At 48.7% G+C, this 16285-nt stretch overlaps 1 protein-coding gene across 2 annotated transcripts in view; it reads left to right on the top strand.

Moving 5' to 3' along the window:
* Positions 1 to 5894, top strand: part of NKAIN1 (sodium/potassium transporting ATPase interacting 1) — a 46314-nt gene extending 40420 nt beyond the window's left edge. The window contains exons 3-7 of one of the 2 annotated variants that reach the window (XM_019979535.2): positions 1237 to 1317; positions 2539 to 2736; positions 3080 to 3140; positions 3676 to 3757; positions 3907 to 5894. In XM_019979535.2, coding sequence (XP_019835094.1) covers positions 1237 to 1317; positions 2539 to 2736; positions 3080 to 3140; positions 3676 to 3757; positions 3907 to 3916 — 432 coding nt within the window. In that variant the 3' untranslated portion in view covers positions 3917 to 5894. Of the gene's footprint in view, positions 1 to 1236; positions 1318 to 2522; positions 2737 to 3079; positions 3141 to 3675; positions 3758 to 3906 lie in introns of those variants that run through there. The other variant, XM_070774765.1, reaches the window with a different exon arrangement.
* Positions 5895 to 16285: the final 10391 nt, after the last annotated feature.

A 16285-nucleotide genomic window follows, 5' to 3' on the forward strand; every position in this document is an offset into this window, starting at 1 on the left:
GTTAGAGCATCGCTGCCAGAGCGAAGGCTCCTGCCGCATCCCCACGCTGCCCCAGTAGGTCCGTGTGAGGGATGCACTTGGTCTGGCTTCTCAAGTTGCTTCAGGAAGGCTTGGCTCTTGTCCCTTGATGTTCATCAAGCATGTGGTCTAGAGAGACTCGTGGGATTCTGAGGCCAGTGCCTCCTGCGCCCAATCCTAGGAGTACATTGTGTCCCTGGCTCCCTCCACCTACGTCCTCTTTCTAAGCTCTGGTCCCTGAAGATCAAACTCCTGTTTTCAGCTGGTCTCATCCTCGTCTGCTGCTCTTCCGCAGTGACCCATTCACACACCTCTCTTGAGGGAAAAGGCTCTTTGGTAGGTTTGCTTCATAAATGCCTGACACCTCCAATACTGATGACATGTAATTTCATGCCCCTCCCACCCCCAAGCCCACTCACCCTCATTCTAGGCTGAGTTTCCCCACCTCCAACAGCTCAGTTCCAGAAGTCAGGTGAACAGGGCCCTTCCAAAGCTCTCCCTCACCTGAGAGGACTCTTCTCTCCAGTCCTTAGGAATTCCCCAGGCACCTCTGTAAACAGCACTGTCTTCCAGGAAGCTGCCATTAGAATCACAGGCATAGGATTTGGGTGGAAATCATCCAGCTCCTTGGGCTTCCCAGGTGGCTCAGTGGTCAAAAAACCCAACTGCTAATGCAGAATCTGTAAGAGATATGGGTTCGATCCCTGGGTTGGGAAAATCCCCTGGAGGAGGAAATGGCAGCCTACTCCAGTACTCTTGAAAAATCCCATGGACAGAGACGCCTGGCAGGCTACAGTCCATGGGGTCACAAAAGAGTCGGACATGACTTAGCAACTAAACAACAGCAACCGCGAGCTCCTCTCTAGTTCTTGGCCATGCGCAGGATGCCGTCTGGTGTCTCTGTTCTCTACAGATTGGATAGGACTACCTACCAGAGGACTTGGGTTTGCATGACAGCCCTACCTCTTCCTAGCTGTGTGATCTTGGAAAACGTAAACCTCTTCTCTGAGCCTTAGCTTAGCTTTAAAGAGAAAGACGGTGCTTTCCCTGCAGGGCTCTCGTAAGGGAGCCTGATTGTAAGATGATTTATACACTGAGAAGTGCTCTCTGAGTGAGGCACTGTCATAGTTTCCCCTGCGGAGGTCTTTTTAGTCCATTGACCCACCCCCCTCCCCACTCCCCCAGGCCCCGCCCTGACCCCCCCTCTGCTTTCCCCAGTATGCAGCCTGGCTGGTGCTCTGGGTTGGCTGGAATGCTTTTATCATCTGCTTCTATTTGGAGGTTGGACAGCTGTCCCAGGTAAGCCTCGGGCCTGGCATTGTCAGAGGGCAAAGCCTGGCATCCCCTGCCCCAAGGGCTCCTGTGGTGTGGGTCTGGGGTGTCATCTCCTAAAGAGAACACTCTCTACACATTGGAGTAATCTGTGCTCCCCCTCCACCCCTACATTTTCATTTCTGGCCTCTGTACTTCTCAAAAACAAATGATGAAGCTGAAGGGCAGTCTGAGTGAAGATGGGTTGGGGTTCCAGTTGATCACAGTCTCAGAAGAAACCATCAATATGTCATGACCCAGAAGACTTCTCTTAGGCTTCACACATGTTCAGTGCAAAAGAAGTGAAGATGCAACATGCTTAGTATGGCTTAGACCGTGAAGATTTGAGTCCAGTTCTGATAGATATTTTTCAGATGAGAAAGAGACTAGGTAGTAGAGTCTGTTCTGGGAAAACTGAACAGACCATGTCACATGGAGAACTGTTGAAGAAAGTGGGAGTATTTAACCTGGAGAAGAACAAATCCAGAGGGCACAACTCCTAGTTTTAGATAGAAAGGAGGCGAAATACATGAATGAGAGCACTTGGCTTCGTACTGTTGCTAGATTTAAATCCCAGCTCAAACATTTCCTAGCTGTGTGACCTTGGGCAGGTGGCTTACCCTCTCTGAGCATCAGTTTCCTCATCTAGTAAGTGCAGTTAATAGAAACTCCAATTTCATGTGGTTGCGGAGGGAGATCGCACATCTCAGTGCTTGGCACCCAGTCGGTATGCAGTGAATATTTGTTAATGGACCATATGAGTGAATGGATTGGGAAACACATGCATACGTGGGTGAGAACTGATTAGCCAGCCCCTTCTCCATTTCAAGAGGAAACCAAGGACTAAAGAGAGGAGAGGTTTGCCCAGGGTCACACACAGGGAGCAGTGGAGAGGTTGAATGAGCTGTGAAGGTCTGTATTGGAGATTTCACTAACAGCTGGAAAGGGGAACCGGCCACCATTAATATCCTTTCCCGCCCTGAAATTCTGAGGCTCCTGTGGGGCTATAGCAGCCCGGCATGATCATCTGGCGCCACCTACTGGCCAAACGTAGACTTGCAGATACAGACCATACCTTTCACAAATCAAGCCAGGAAGGAAAGCTGTTATAACCCGGTGTGAAGTAGACATTTATATAAGGTCTCCTGGAACCTGGGAAGGATCTTCACCCTCCCCCCAGCTCAGTATCCTAGGCCCCTCTGCCCCTAGGACCGGGACTTCATCATGACCTTCAACACATCCCTGCACCGCTCCTGGTGGATGGAGAACGGGCCAGGCTGCCTGGTGACACCTGTCCTGAACTCCCGCCTGGCCCTGGAGGACCACCATGTCATCTCAGTCACCGGCTGCCTGCTCGACTACCCCTACATTGAAGCACTTAGCAGTGCCCTGCAGATCTTCTTGGCTGTGAGTTTCTGTCCCCCTGCCCATCCCAGCCCTGCCCTTGGCAGTAACACACACACAGTTACATAACCCTCTTTCCTCTTAACAAGCCAGTAAGATATCGCCCAGGTCCAACTGGAGAAACAGAGGTAAAATAATCACTTGTTCAAAGTCACACCCAGAACGGAGAACAGAACCAAGTGTATTAAGTTTAAGGCACAGTCATTAAACTTGGGAAGTTGTTCTGGGTTTGCCTTCCTCTCAGCATATTTGGCCCCTCCAGCCAGGGTGGGCAGGGCCAGGCAGGGGGTGAAGAAAGAGCTTCCCACTCCTCCCTCTCTTTCTGATGCGCTGTGTCCTCCCTCAGCTGTTTGGCTTCGTGTTCGCCTGCTACGTGAGCAAAGTATTCCTGGAAGAGGAGGACAGCTGTGAGTCCGGAACCCCTAGGGAAGTGGGGACCCCATGTCGTCAGCACCCTGGACAGGGGCCCAAGCGGGAGGGAGCCCTGGGTCAGTTAAGGGGTCCCTGAGACTAGGCTGGGTGGGGATCTGCATAGCCGGCCCATTCTGGATGAGGATCAGATGTCCAGGTGCCCAAGCCAAGGCACTGCCCCACTACCCGCCCCGTAGGCCCCGTCCTGTCCCCTCGGAGGGGTCCACAGCCTCACTCCAGTCAAGCACCACCCATTCCCAGTTCGTCCCACTCCAGCCCCTCGGAAAGGCTTGCCTCCCTGCTCGTTCCCCCACTCCCACCCTACAGCCTTCTCCCTTAAACGACAGCCCTCCGCATCTACCCTCCAGCTCTCTATCTCAGGCCTTGGCCCATCCCTCGGGATGTTACAGCAAAGCTCAACCCCTCAGGCCCTGTACCCGATCTGGTCCTCCCTTTCAAGACCCAGCCTCCCATCACCTCGCCTATCCACAGGACCATCTCTCTAACCACGTGCCATCTCCCCTTCCGCAGTCGATTTCATCGGCGGTTTTGACTCCTACGGATACCAGGCGCCCCAGAAGACGTCGCATTTACAACTGCAGCCTCTGTACACGTGGGTCATGGCGCGGAGCCGTGTCGGGTGGAGGGACCCCGGCATTAGTGTAGGAGAAAGAAGGGGAGGGGGGAGCGGAAAGGGCAGGCGGATCTCTCCGCCTCCCTATTCAGTGGTCCGCTTCCCTAATTGGTTTTTGTTTCTTGCAGGTCTGGGTAGCGTTTGCCCCACGCCCACCCCCGCGGCTAGACTGACCGGCGCTGCCGCGAGCTCTGGCCAAAATGGCAGGCGCGCCCCCTGGCGGCTCCCTGACTGACTGCAGCCTGAGCCGGCTGGATCTGGGTCTGAAGCGGACTTGGACTTGGCCCTTAGCAGCCTGGACTTGAGGGGCGGGGCGGGGAGCGGGGTGTGGCGGGGAGAATCGCGGGGTTTGTATTTTTGTTTTTTTAATCTCAGCCTTGACGTGTGCGGGAGACTCCCCCGCCCTTCTCCAGCCTCCCCTTCCTCCCTTCTTCCCCCAGCATCCTGTCCCCTGTCCAGAGGGAAAGGGCAGGAGAGACACACACACCCCATCTCGCCACATTTATTCACCAGCCCTGAGGAAAGTTCCCCCGAACCATGAAGAGGAGGAGTCCTGGGTTCTAATCTCAGCTCCATCACTAACTCTGTGTGACATCTGGCAAAGCCCTTGTCTTCTCTGGGCCTTAGCTTCTCACCTCAAATAATTAAAATAATCCCTTAGTAAATGGAGCTCTTCCTAGCCTTTTCATTTGACTCTCAATTCTCTGGACTATACTGGGGCTTTGCTATAATCCCCATTTTGCAGATATGGAAACTGAGTCCCAGAGATGTAAAGCGATTTGCTTGAGGTCACACAGCTGGGCTTTTGGTGGAGGCAGGCCTTGAATACAGTATATCATCTGTAGTTTCGGACTCCAAAACCCAGTGTCCAGTTTCTGAATTCCGTTTCCAAGCCCCCTTCCAACTTGGACACTGTAGAACCCATATGGCATACACCACTCTCACATACCACCACCCCCACTTGCCAACGCCTCTCTTAAAGCAATATACCCGTTCTCTTGTTGGACACGGGATGGACAGATCCCAGAGCCCTGAATTCAGCCTGACCGACAGGGAAGCCTTCTTAGACTCGGCCTCTGCCCACCCTTGGCAAAGCTTTCGAGCTTTCTCTAGCAAAGGGGGGACACAACCCCATTGCCCCAGTCCCTCCCAGGTCCCTGAGGCTGCTGCACCCATGACCCCTCACCCCCTCAGCAACTTTGCCAACCTCTAAGGACACCATCCACTTCATCTGGTGAAAGACCAGTGGTTCCAGCATGGAAAAGGGCTCATCTGTGCTGCCCAGCCACCAGTGTTGAAAGATCACCAGCATTCATGATCGTTTCGGTGTCCAGAAGCAACTTCTAACAACCCCAGAAGTTGTTCCAGAGAGGCAGAATGGGGGAGGGATGCCGTAGGGGAGATGGGTCTGGAGGGCCAGCACCCTTCCTTAAGAGCAAGTCGACGTAAGGGCTCAGTCTCCTCACCTCCCTCCTCAGACACCTCTGAGGACCCTGCATCCCGTGTGCTGGCTGGTGAATCCAAGGGCAGGAAGATTGGGCCTCGGCTTCCAGTTTGTGAAACAGGAGTGGCTCCGGCTTAGGAAGGCGGGTGGGAGGCCCAGGGGAACCAGGTGGAAGTACAGACGGTCGTACACCTGAGCCCCTCCATGACGACCATTCCTCACTCTCCACGCGCTGATCTGCCATCCCCTCCTGTCTAAGGCCAAAATATCCTGAACTCGGATCCCACCCCAACATCTAGTATGCAGGTCTGTGCTGAAGAGCCAACCCTGGGCATTTCTCTGGTCACTACGGGACCTGAGATCAGCCCTGGCCAGCTACAGGTGCAGCTCAAGAGTGTGATGGTTCCCTCCGGCCTGGCTGCTGCTCTGCCCCTGGGCCAACTCCTGCCTCCAGCCCTCTCCTCCCACCCCCAGCCAGCTGTCATCTCACCCCGAACCCCTTTTCTACTCAGCAGGTTTAGCCACTGGTGCTTTGAAGCCTTTTGTTTTTATAAGATGGTTTTTTTTTTCCAAGGAGACAAGATTTTCGTCTCACTGGCAACTTGCAAGGCAGGGAATGTTGCCCTGGTTTCTGTGCAGGTGGGTTGATTAAAGACTGTGTTTTCTTCTCTCTTCCTGTCCTCCTGCCCATGAGTTAGCAGGGTCTTCTAAGGGAAAAGTCTTTGTATGAAGGGTGGGCAGAGGTTGGGAACCTATGTCATTGTCATGATCAAACATTCCTGGGACACTGGCCTGTGCCTCTGGCTGGCTGTGTGGCTTTGGGCAAATGATCCTCCCTGTCTTGCTTCACAATCCCTTGGAGAGCTTTCTATTTTTCTGATTAAGTGCATTTTAAGATTATGCTTTCAAATATCATTGGCATCTTGGCTCTGCCCTCTTCTGATGATTCAGTTCCTGACTTGGAATAAACTGGCAGACAGTGCTTTAGACACAGATTCCTGCTTCCCAACTAGGACATCCTGGCTCTTTTTCTGACCATACCATGAGAATCAGTCTTTTGAATCTTAAACATTTATTTTTGTGTGTAAATAAGTAATACGTATATATGATGCAGAATTCAGAAAGTTTCAGGGGGCTATGTACTCTTCACCTATTTTTCATATCTTTCCAAAGATAGTCAATTTTTTAAAATTATATAAAATCTTCCCCCCTTTTCACACAAATGGTAAAATATGTTACTTACTCTTCAACTATACTTTTTTCAACCTAACTCTTGGAAATCTCCCAATAACACATGTGGAGCTGTCTCCCATTCTTCCACAGTGATTTGGTAGAACAGATTTTCAAGATCTCCAGATGACCTTGCAGTTAGGGCCAAGAACCAGAGGTTCCACATAAGCATGCCAGGTCCACTATGCCAACCTCTGTGGACCACTCCTGGTTGTGGAGTCAGAGGGAAGTAAATCAAGGAGTTTATGGTCTAGTGGGGAGCCCGTGGAGTGGTCAGGTGGAAGGGTGGATGCTGAGAGCAGGTGGTCAATGCTAAGGACAGTTTAGCATGAAAGGCAGTTGTTAATAGGAGCTAACAACATGAGCAAAAGTAGGGAAGGAAGAAAGCCCGTGGTGTCTAGGGTAAGAATGGCCAGAGACGAGCTAGCTGGAGGAAGGTTCAGTGGGGAATGTATTGGATTTCTCTTGCCGTCATAAATTATCACAACTTTAGTCTCTTAAAGAAATACACATTTGTTATCTTAAAGTTCAGTAGAAGTCCATCATGGGTCTCACTGGGGTAAAATTAAGATGTCTAGAGGATTACACTTCTGGAGGCTCTAGGGGAGAATACATCTCCTTGGTCTTTTCTAACTTCTAGAGGCTCCCTGCATTTCTTAGCTCTTGGCCTCCCTCTTCAAAGCCAGTGACATCACAGCTCTCTGATCCTTTTTCCCATCATCGCATCTCTCTAACCACAGCCAGGAAAGGTTCTCCACTTAGAAGGATCTGTGTCCAGGATAGTTTCCTCCTCTCAAAGTCTTTAATCCCATCTACAAAGTCCCTTTTGCCATCTATCACATTCACAGTTTCCAGAAATTAGAATGGGAACATCTTTCCCAGAGCGGGAGGTCATTATTCTACCTTCCACAGGGAAGGAGTCCTATCCTGTAGCCCTGAATGTCAAACCAGAGTGCATCAGAATGTCAAACCCGGGGGTGGAGGGGGGGGTAGGTGTGGGGGGGTAGCTATTGAAGGACTTTCAGCAGAAGCTACTCAGAATTGTCCTCTAGTGAGAACTGGCAGGGCTGGAACAGTGGGTTAGAGGAGGGAAGCAGGAAGCAGTGTTTTGTCTGGAAGAAGTTTAGGGTTTCCTTCTTCTCTGTGTAAACATGTGTTCTTGGAGGTGTGTGTGTGACCAGGAGCTCTATGTGTATAAACTTGGGATGGCCCCTGCAGTAGAGTCACGATCAGCATGAACTGCAGGACTCAGGCATCCCTTGGTCCCCGTTCATCACTCTAGAAACTAGTTAATTTGGCCTTCCCACAAAGCCCAGCACAGGGACTTCCCTGGTGGTCCAGTGGTTAAGAATCCGCCTGCCAATGCAGGAGACACAAGTTCGATCCCTGGTCAGGGAAGATGCCACATGCTGCAGGGCAACTAAGCCTGTATGCCACGATTACTGAAGCCCATGCACCCTAGAGCCCGTGCTCTGCAACAAGAGCCAGGGTAAAGAGACGCCCACGTGCAGCAACGAAGACCAAGTGCAGCTTCTGCTGCCCTGGGGCCATTTCCCAGCAACCTCTGCACATTCGAATAATCCAGCTAGGATAGATCTTCCAATGACTACTGAGTCATAAAGGTGCCCAAGCCATTCTTTGAAGCACTAAAATACGAATTCCCCAAGGTGCATTTGACAAGCACAAGAGTCTCCTGGGATTTGTAGATAGACTAGTGTTTGCTTGAATAAGTTAGGATGGGGTCTTCCTGTTTCTAAACAGAGGGAGTGCCTGACACCAGACCTCCTTGCCTTGTAAGGTTCATTACTCCACAGGCTACTGGCGCTTGACAGGCCAAGCTTCTCACGTTTACAGAGCATAAGAATGCCTTAAAAATCCAAATTCCTAAGCCTGATCTGAGCCACACTGAACCCAACATCTGGGCAGCAGCAGGAACCTATGTTTTTCCCAAGTGCCCAGAGTGATCCAGGTTTGGGAAATTCTAGAACCAGGTAAAGAGGCCTCCAAACATTTTTGAAACTTTCCCTCCTCCAGGGTCATGGAAGTGAAGTGAAGTCGCTCAGTTGTGTCCGACTCTTTGCGACCCCATGGACTGTAGCCTACCAGGCTGCTCAGTCCATGGGATTTTCCAGGCAAGAGTCCTGGAGTGGGTTGCTTTCCTTCAGGGGATCTTCCCGACCCAGGGATTGAACCTGGGTCTCCTGCATTGTAGGCAGACACTTTACCGTCTGAGCTACCAGGGTCATGGAAGGCCTACCCAAATTATGCCTGCCATCCCCCACAGAACTCTACTCTAAGACCTCTAAAGTTTAAATTTCATTTGTTAATACTTGTTACAGTCTTAAATTTTTTTTAAAATGGGTTAATCGTGTCAAAAGGTAGGATCAACTCTTGAACTTTAACACTGACAACTTCACCACTAGGTTAGTTTGAGCAAAGACAGGTCTGAGTTTGCCCACCACCACCTGAGCTGGGCACCACACCGTGCCCCGAGTCTCAGACTCAGCGATTCGCCTGATACCAGTCTGATGAGGTCCAGGCCGACGAGGTGCAGAGAGAGCCCTGTGTTGGCCTTCCAATACTGAAGTTTGAGATTCCCCTCTGCCCTCTCCTCACCCTGGGACCTGGGGCCCCTCCTCCCCACCTCTGGCCTTGCCGACTTCATCATGACATGAGAGGACTGGACTTTGCAGAATACTCCTGGGTTTCTTTACTGCTGACGTTCTGGGATGGGACTTCTCCACCCTACCTGTACTTGGGGTGTGTTTTTAAAATACAGATTTCTGGGCTCCACTCATGTACCAGATTCCAATTCACTGAGACCTGAGCATCTGAATTCATTCTTCAAATATTGATTAAGAATTTACTGTGTACCAGGCACTGGGGATATGAAGTGAACAAAGCAGGACATAATCACTGCTCTCCTGGGGGGAATCTATGGGAGGATACACACAAAGGCAGAGCAGTAAATTATATGGTTTGTCAGATAATTGTCGTGGAGCAAAAGAGGGCAGGGCAGGGAAGGCAGGATAGGGATCAATTCTGGTTTTAAATTGGACATCAAGTCCGTCAGAAAGGTTTCTTCCCCCTGGCCATGCACTGTATGGCATGTGGGATCTTGGTTCCCCAAGTGACCAGGGATCAAACCCACACTCCTTGCATTGGGAGTGCAGAGTCTTAACCACTGGACCGTCAGGGAAGTCCCTGAGAAATTGTTTTGATAAAATACCTGAAGAAGTTAGAAGACAAAGGGAATAGCAAGTACAAAGGCCCTGAGGTAGAAGCCCGAATACTAGAAGGAAGCAAGGAGGCTCAGATCAGACAAGTCGCTCAGTCGTGTCTGACTCTTTGTGACCCCATGAATCGCAGCACGCCAGGCCTCCCTGTCCATCACCAACTCCCGGAGTTCACTGAGACTCACGTCCATCAAGTCAGTGATGCTATCCAGCCATCTCATCCTCTGCCGTCCCCTTCTCCTCTTGCCCCCAAACCCTCCCAGCATCAGAGTCTTTTCCAATGAGTCAACTCTTCGCATGAGGTGGCCAAAGTACTGGAGTTTCAGCTTTAGCATCATTCCTTCCAAAGAAATCCCAGGGCTGATCTTCAGAATGGACTGGTTGGATCTCCTTGCAGTCCAAGGGACTCTCAAGAGTCTTCTCCAACACCACAGTTCAAAAGCATCAATTCTTCGGTGCTCAGCCTTCTTCACAGTCCAACTCTCACATCCATACATGACCACAGGAAAACCCATAGCCTTGACTAGATGAATCTTTGTTGGCAAAGTAATGTCTCTGCTTTTGAATATGTTATCTAGGTTGGTCATAACTTTCCTTCCAAGGAGTAAGCATCTTTTAATTTCATGGCTGCAATCACCATCTGCAGTGATTTTGGAGCCCAGAAAAATAAAGTCTGACACTGTTTCCCCATCTATTTCCCATGAAGTGATGGGACTGGATGCCATGATCTTCGTTTTCTGAATGTTGAGCTTTAAGCCAACTTTTTCACTCTCCACTTTCACTTTCATCAAGAGGCTTTTGAGTTCCCCTTCACTTTCTGCCATAAGGGTGGTGTCATCTGCATATCTGAGGTTATTGATATTTCTCCCAGCAATCTTGATTCCAGATTGTGTTTCTTCCAGTCCAGCATTTCTCATGATGTACTTTGCATATAAGATAAATAAACAGGGTGACAATATACAGCCTTGATGAACTCCTTTTCCTATTTGGAACCAGTCTGTTGTTCCATGTCCAGTTCTAACTGTTGCTTCCTGACCTGCATACAGATTTCTCAAGAGGCAGGTCAGGTGGTCTGGTATTCCCATCTCTTTCAGAATTTTCCACAGTTTATTGTGATCTACACAGTCAAAGGCTTTGGCACAGTCAATAAAGCAGAAATAGATGTTTTTCTGAAACTCTCTTGCTTTTTCCATGATCCAGCGGATGTTGGCAATTTGATCTCTGGTTCCTCTGCCTTTTCTAAAACCAGCTTGAACATCAGGAAGTTCATGGTTCACATATTGCTGAAGCCTGGCTTGGAGAATTTTGAGCATTACTTTACTAGTGTGTGAGATGAGTGCAATTGTGCGGTAGTTTGAGTATTCTTTGGCATTGCCTTTCTTTGGGATTGAAATGAAAACTGACCTTTTCCAGTCCTGGGGCCACTGCTGAGTTTTCCAAATTTGCTGGCATACTGAGTGCAGCACTTTCACAGCATCATCTTTCAGGATTTGGAATAGCTCAACTGGAATTCTATCACCTCCACTAGCTTTGTTTGTAGTGATGCTTTCTAAGGCCCACTTGACTTCACATTTCAAGATGTCTGGCTCTAGGTCAGTGATCACACCATCGTGATTATCTGGGTCATGAAGATCTTTTTTGTACAGTTCTTCTGTGTATTCTTGCCACCTCTTCTTAATATCTACTGCTTCTGTTAGGTCCATACCATTTCTGTCCTTTATTGAGCCCATCTTTGCTTGAAATGTTCCTTTGGTATCTTCTGTTGTTTTCCTCTATTTCTTTGCATTGATCGCTGAAGAAGGCTTTCTTATCTCTCCTTGCTATTCTTTGGAACTCTGCATTCAGATGTTTATATCTTTCCTTTTCTCCTTTGCTTTTCACTTCTCTTCTTTTCACAGCTATTTGTAAGGCCTCCCCAGACAGCCATTTTGCTTTTTTGCATTTCTATTCCATGGGGATGGTCTTGATCCCTGTCTCCTGTACAATGTCACGAACCTCATTCCATAGTTCATCAGGCACTCTATCTATCAGATCTAGGCCCTTAAATCTATTTCTCACTTCCACTGTATAATCATAAGGGATTTGATTTAGGTCATACCTGAATGGTCTAGTGGTTTTTCCCTACTTTCTTCAATTTCAGTCTGAATTTGGCAATAAGGACTTCATGGTCTGAGCCACAGTCAGCTCCTGGTCTTGTTTTTGTTGACTGTATAGAGCTTCTCCATCTTTGGCTGCAAAGAATATAATCAATCTGATTTCAGTGTTGACCATCTGGTGATGTCCATGTATAGAGTCTTCTCTTGTGTTGTTGGAAGAGGGTGTTTGCTATGACCAGTGCATTTTCTTGGCAAAACTCTAATAATCTTTGCCCTGCTTCATTCCATATTCCAAGGCCAAATTTGCCTGTTACTCCAGGTGTTTCTTGACTTCCTACTTTTGCATTCCAGTCACCTATAATGAAAAGGACATCTTTTTTGGGTGTTAGTTCTAAAAGGTCTTGTAGGTCTTCATAGAACCATTCAACTTCAGCTTCTTCAGCGTTACTGGTTGGGGCATAGACTTGGATTACTGTGATATTGAATGGTTTGCCTTGGAAACGAACAGAGATCATTCTGTCATTTTTGAGATTGCATCCAAGTACTGCATTTCAGACTCTTTTGTTGACCATGATGGCTACTCCATTTCTTCTGAGGGATTCCTGCCCGCAAGCAATAGTAGATATAATGGTCATCCGAGTTAAATTCACCCATTCCAGTCCATTTCAGTTCGCTGATTCCTAGAATGTCAACATTCACTCTTGCCATCTCTTGTTTGACCACTTCCAATTTGCCTTGATTCATGGACCTGACATTCCAGGTTCCTATGCAATATTGCTCTTTACAGCATCAGACCTTGCTTCTATCACCAGTCACATCCACAGCTGGGTATTGTTTTTGCTTTGGCTCCATCCCTTCATTCTTTCTGGAGTTATTTCTCCACTGATCTCCAGTAGCATATTGGGCACCTACTGACCTGGGGAGTTTCTCTTTCAGTATCCTATCATTTTGCCTTTTCATACTGTTCATGGGGTTCTCAAGGCAAGAATACTGAAGTGGTTTGCCATTCCCTTCTCCAGTGGACCACATTCTGTCAGATCTCTCCCCCATGACCCGCCCATCTTGGGTGGCCACATGGGCATGGCTTAGTTTCATTGAGTTAGACAAGGCTGTGGTCCTAGTGTGATTAGATTGACTAGTTTTCTGTGAGTATGGTTTCAGTGTGTTTGCCCTCTGATGCCGTCTTGCAACACCTACCATCTTACTTGGGTTTCTCTTACCTTGGGCATAGGGTATCTCTTCATGGCTGCTCCAGCAAAGCACAGCCATTGCTCCTTACCTTGGACGAGGAGTATCTCCTCACCGCTGCCCTTCCTGACCTTCAACGTGGGATAGCTCCTCTAGGCCCTCCTGCGCCCGCGCAGCCACGGCTCCTTCGACGTGGGGTTGGTCCTCCTGGCCACCGCCCCTGGCCTCGGGCGTGGGGTTGCTCCTCCGGGCCGAAGGAGGCTAGTGTGGCTCAAAGCAAGGAAAGGGGAGAGTGGGAGGAGACAAAGTCAGAGAGATAAGGGTGTGAATGTCTGACACTGTATTGGCTTGAACAACGCCATAAGGGCTTTAGTTTCTGATCTGAGATGGGAAACTATAGAACTAGGAAGAATCCCTTGGGATACTGTATGAAGAATACACTGTAAGAGGTCAAGGACTGGAGCATGGAGACCAGGTCAGATGCTATCAAGACAATCCAGGTGAGGGATGGTAGTGCTCAGTTAGGATGGCCAGAACAAAGAGGCCTCAGGGTATTTCTTTCCAGTCCTAAAATGCTAGGAATTGCCAGTCTAATTGAAGCAAGGAGTTAATAGACAGGCAGTGCCTTGTCTTGTGTGTTAAGCCAACAAGCATTTATTGATTATCAATCCAGCACCATTTACTGAAAGCTCTGATTCGAGGCAGCATGATCAGCACCTATTAGGACAGACAGTAGCTGCAGGGGTGGTGAGGAGGGGCAACCTCTCCCAGTGGGGACTCAAGGAGGGCCTCCTGGAGTGACCCAGAGGGAAGCGCCTGGATTTCTCTAGATCAGAGTTTCTCCAGCTCCACATCATTTCAACCTAATAGTACCAGTGTTAGTTGCTCTGTCGTGTCCGACTCTCTGCAACCCCATGGACTGTAGCCCGCCAGGCTCCTCTGTCCATGGGATTCTCCAGGCAAGAATACTGAAGTGGGTTGCCAAATGCCCTCCTCCAGAGGCTCTTCTCAACCGAGGGATCGAACCTGGGTCTCCTGCACTGCAGGCAGATTCTTTACCATCTGAACTTGGGGCCAGGTGCTTCCTTGCCTTGGGAAGCTATCCTGTACACTGCAGGATGCTCAGCAGCGGCCTTGTCTCCACTCACGGGATGTAGCCCCACCCTCAGTAGTGACAATTGCCAGATATCCCTGCGGGGCGACATTGCCCTCAGCGGGGAACTACCTCTCTAGACAGAAGAAATAAAGTGAGTTAAGTCATCAAGGAGGGATGAGTGAGACTTGGGTAAATCACTTAACTTGAGCCTCATTTTTTCTCATGTGTAAAATGGCGCAGTATCTGAAAGGTTTATTGTGGTAATGAGAATACCTGTAACGCACTTGACATATAGAAGGTCCCAGATAAATGTTAGTTCCTTTCCATCATAACACGAAAATGACACCTCCTGACCCTTGTCTCATCAAATGATGGGCTGCTTCTGAGACTGGGATCTTCAGACTCCAAACTATGGCGTTGGTGTTTCTGCCCAGACAATGGCCCTGGGGAGAAGGGAGGAATGAAGCTAGATCAGTGGCTCCAGACTTTTGAAATTACCATGCTCATCCTCACCTGATTTTTTTTTAAAAGAGAGCATTGATTCATAATTTGTTTCCCAACTACTCAAGGCAGCTGTCCCAGCTCTGTGGGGCAGGACTCACCACATGACCTCCTGGAGCACTGGATCCTTTATCAGCTTGATGACCTCTTCCCATTTCAGTACGAGATGGTTCTCTGGCTTTCAGAAATACTGCGAGGTCACAAGGACCCCAATCTGCTACAGAGGCTCCCAAATATCAGATTAAGAATCACAAATGGTTGGTGATTATAAGAGACCGGGGATTCCCAAGCCTCTAGCACCAGCACCAAGTCCTGCAGCTACCGTGCCAGGCACTGGACTCGGAGTTTCACTTGTGTCAATGGCTCATTCGCCGCTAATGTCACCGTTTCATAGATAAGGACATGGATAAGGATTGCATTAAATCTGTATATTGCTTTGAGTACTATGGTCATTTTTATTTTTTTAGGAAGCAAACAATTTGATGTTTTAATGATCTTATCTTAATTACTTTTGTCTGTGCTAGGTCTTCATTGCTGTGTATGGCCTTTGTCTAGTTGCCAGAGAAAGCAGAGGCTACTCTTCATTGTGTTGCACAGGCTTCTGATTGCAGAGGCTTCTCTTGTTGCAGAGCACAGGCTCTAAGGCACGTGGGCTTCAGTGGTTGTGGCTCGTGGACTCTAACGTTCCAGCTCAGTAGCTGTGGTGCATGGGCTTAGTTGCCCCCTGGCATGCGGAATCTTCCCAGATCAAGGATGGAATCTCTGTCTCCACCATTGGCAGAATGATCTTAACCACTGAACCACCAGGGAAGTTCACTATGGCCATTTTAGCAATATTAATTCTTCCAATCCAAGAGCATGGGATCTCTCTCCATTTCTATGAAAGCATTAGTTGCTCAGTCATGTCTGATTCTTTGTGACCCCATGGACTGTAGCCTATCAGGCTCCTTCGTCCATGGGATTTCCCAGGCAAGGATACTGGAGTGGGTTGCCATTTCCTTCTCTGGGATCTTCCCAACCCAGGGATCGAACCCAGGTCTCCCACATTTCAGGCAGTTTCTTTACTGTATGAGCTACCCGGGAGTCATCTTTAATTTCCTTTAACACTATCTTATAGTTCTCAGTATATAAACCTTTCACTTCCTTGGTCAGGTTTATTCCTGTTTGCTTTTTTTTTTTTAATGTGATTTTTAAAGGGATTTTGTTTTTATTATCCCTTTCTGATATTTCATTATTAGTGTAAAGAAATGCAATAGATTTCTGTATGTTAATCTTTTTTTTTTTTTTTGGTTATGCTGGGTCTTTGTTGCTGTGTGTGGGTTTTCTCTGGTTGTGGCAAGTGGGGGCTACTCTTCGTTGCAATGTTCAGGTCTCACTGCACTGACCTCTTGTTGTGGAGAACAGGTTCTGGGTGCAAGGGCTCAGTGGTTGCAGTTCAAGGGCCCTAGAATTCAGGCTCAGTGGTTGTGGCTTACGGGCTTAGTTGCTCCACCCATGTGGAATATTCTTGGACCAAGGATTGAACTTGTGTTGCCTGCACTGGCAGGCAGATTCCTATCCAGTATGCCACCAGGGAAGTCCATCTGTATGTTAATCTTGTATCCTTCTACCTTGCTGAATTCATGTTTCCGTTCTAGTAGTTTTGGTGTGGCATCTTTAGGGTTTTCTAGACATAGTATGTCACCTGCCAAGGATAAGGACTTCCAAACTCCCTCA

The sequence above is a fragment of the Bos indicus genome, chromosome 2 (genome assembly GCF_029378745.1).
Source record: "Bos indicus isolate NIAB-ARS_2022 breed Sahiwal x Tharparkar chromosome 2, NIAB-ARS_B.indTharparkar_mat_pri_1.0, whole genome shotgun sequence".
Classification (NCBI taxonomy): Eukaryota; Metazoa; Chordata; class Mammalia; order Artiodactyla; family Bovidae; genus Bos; species Bos indicus.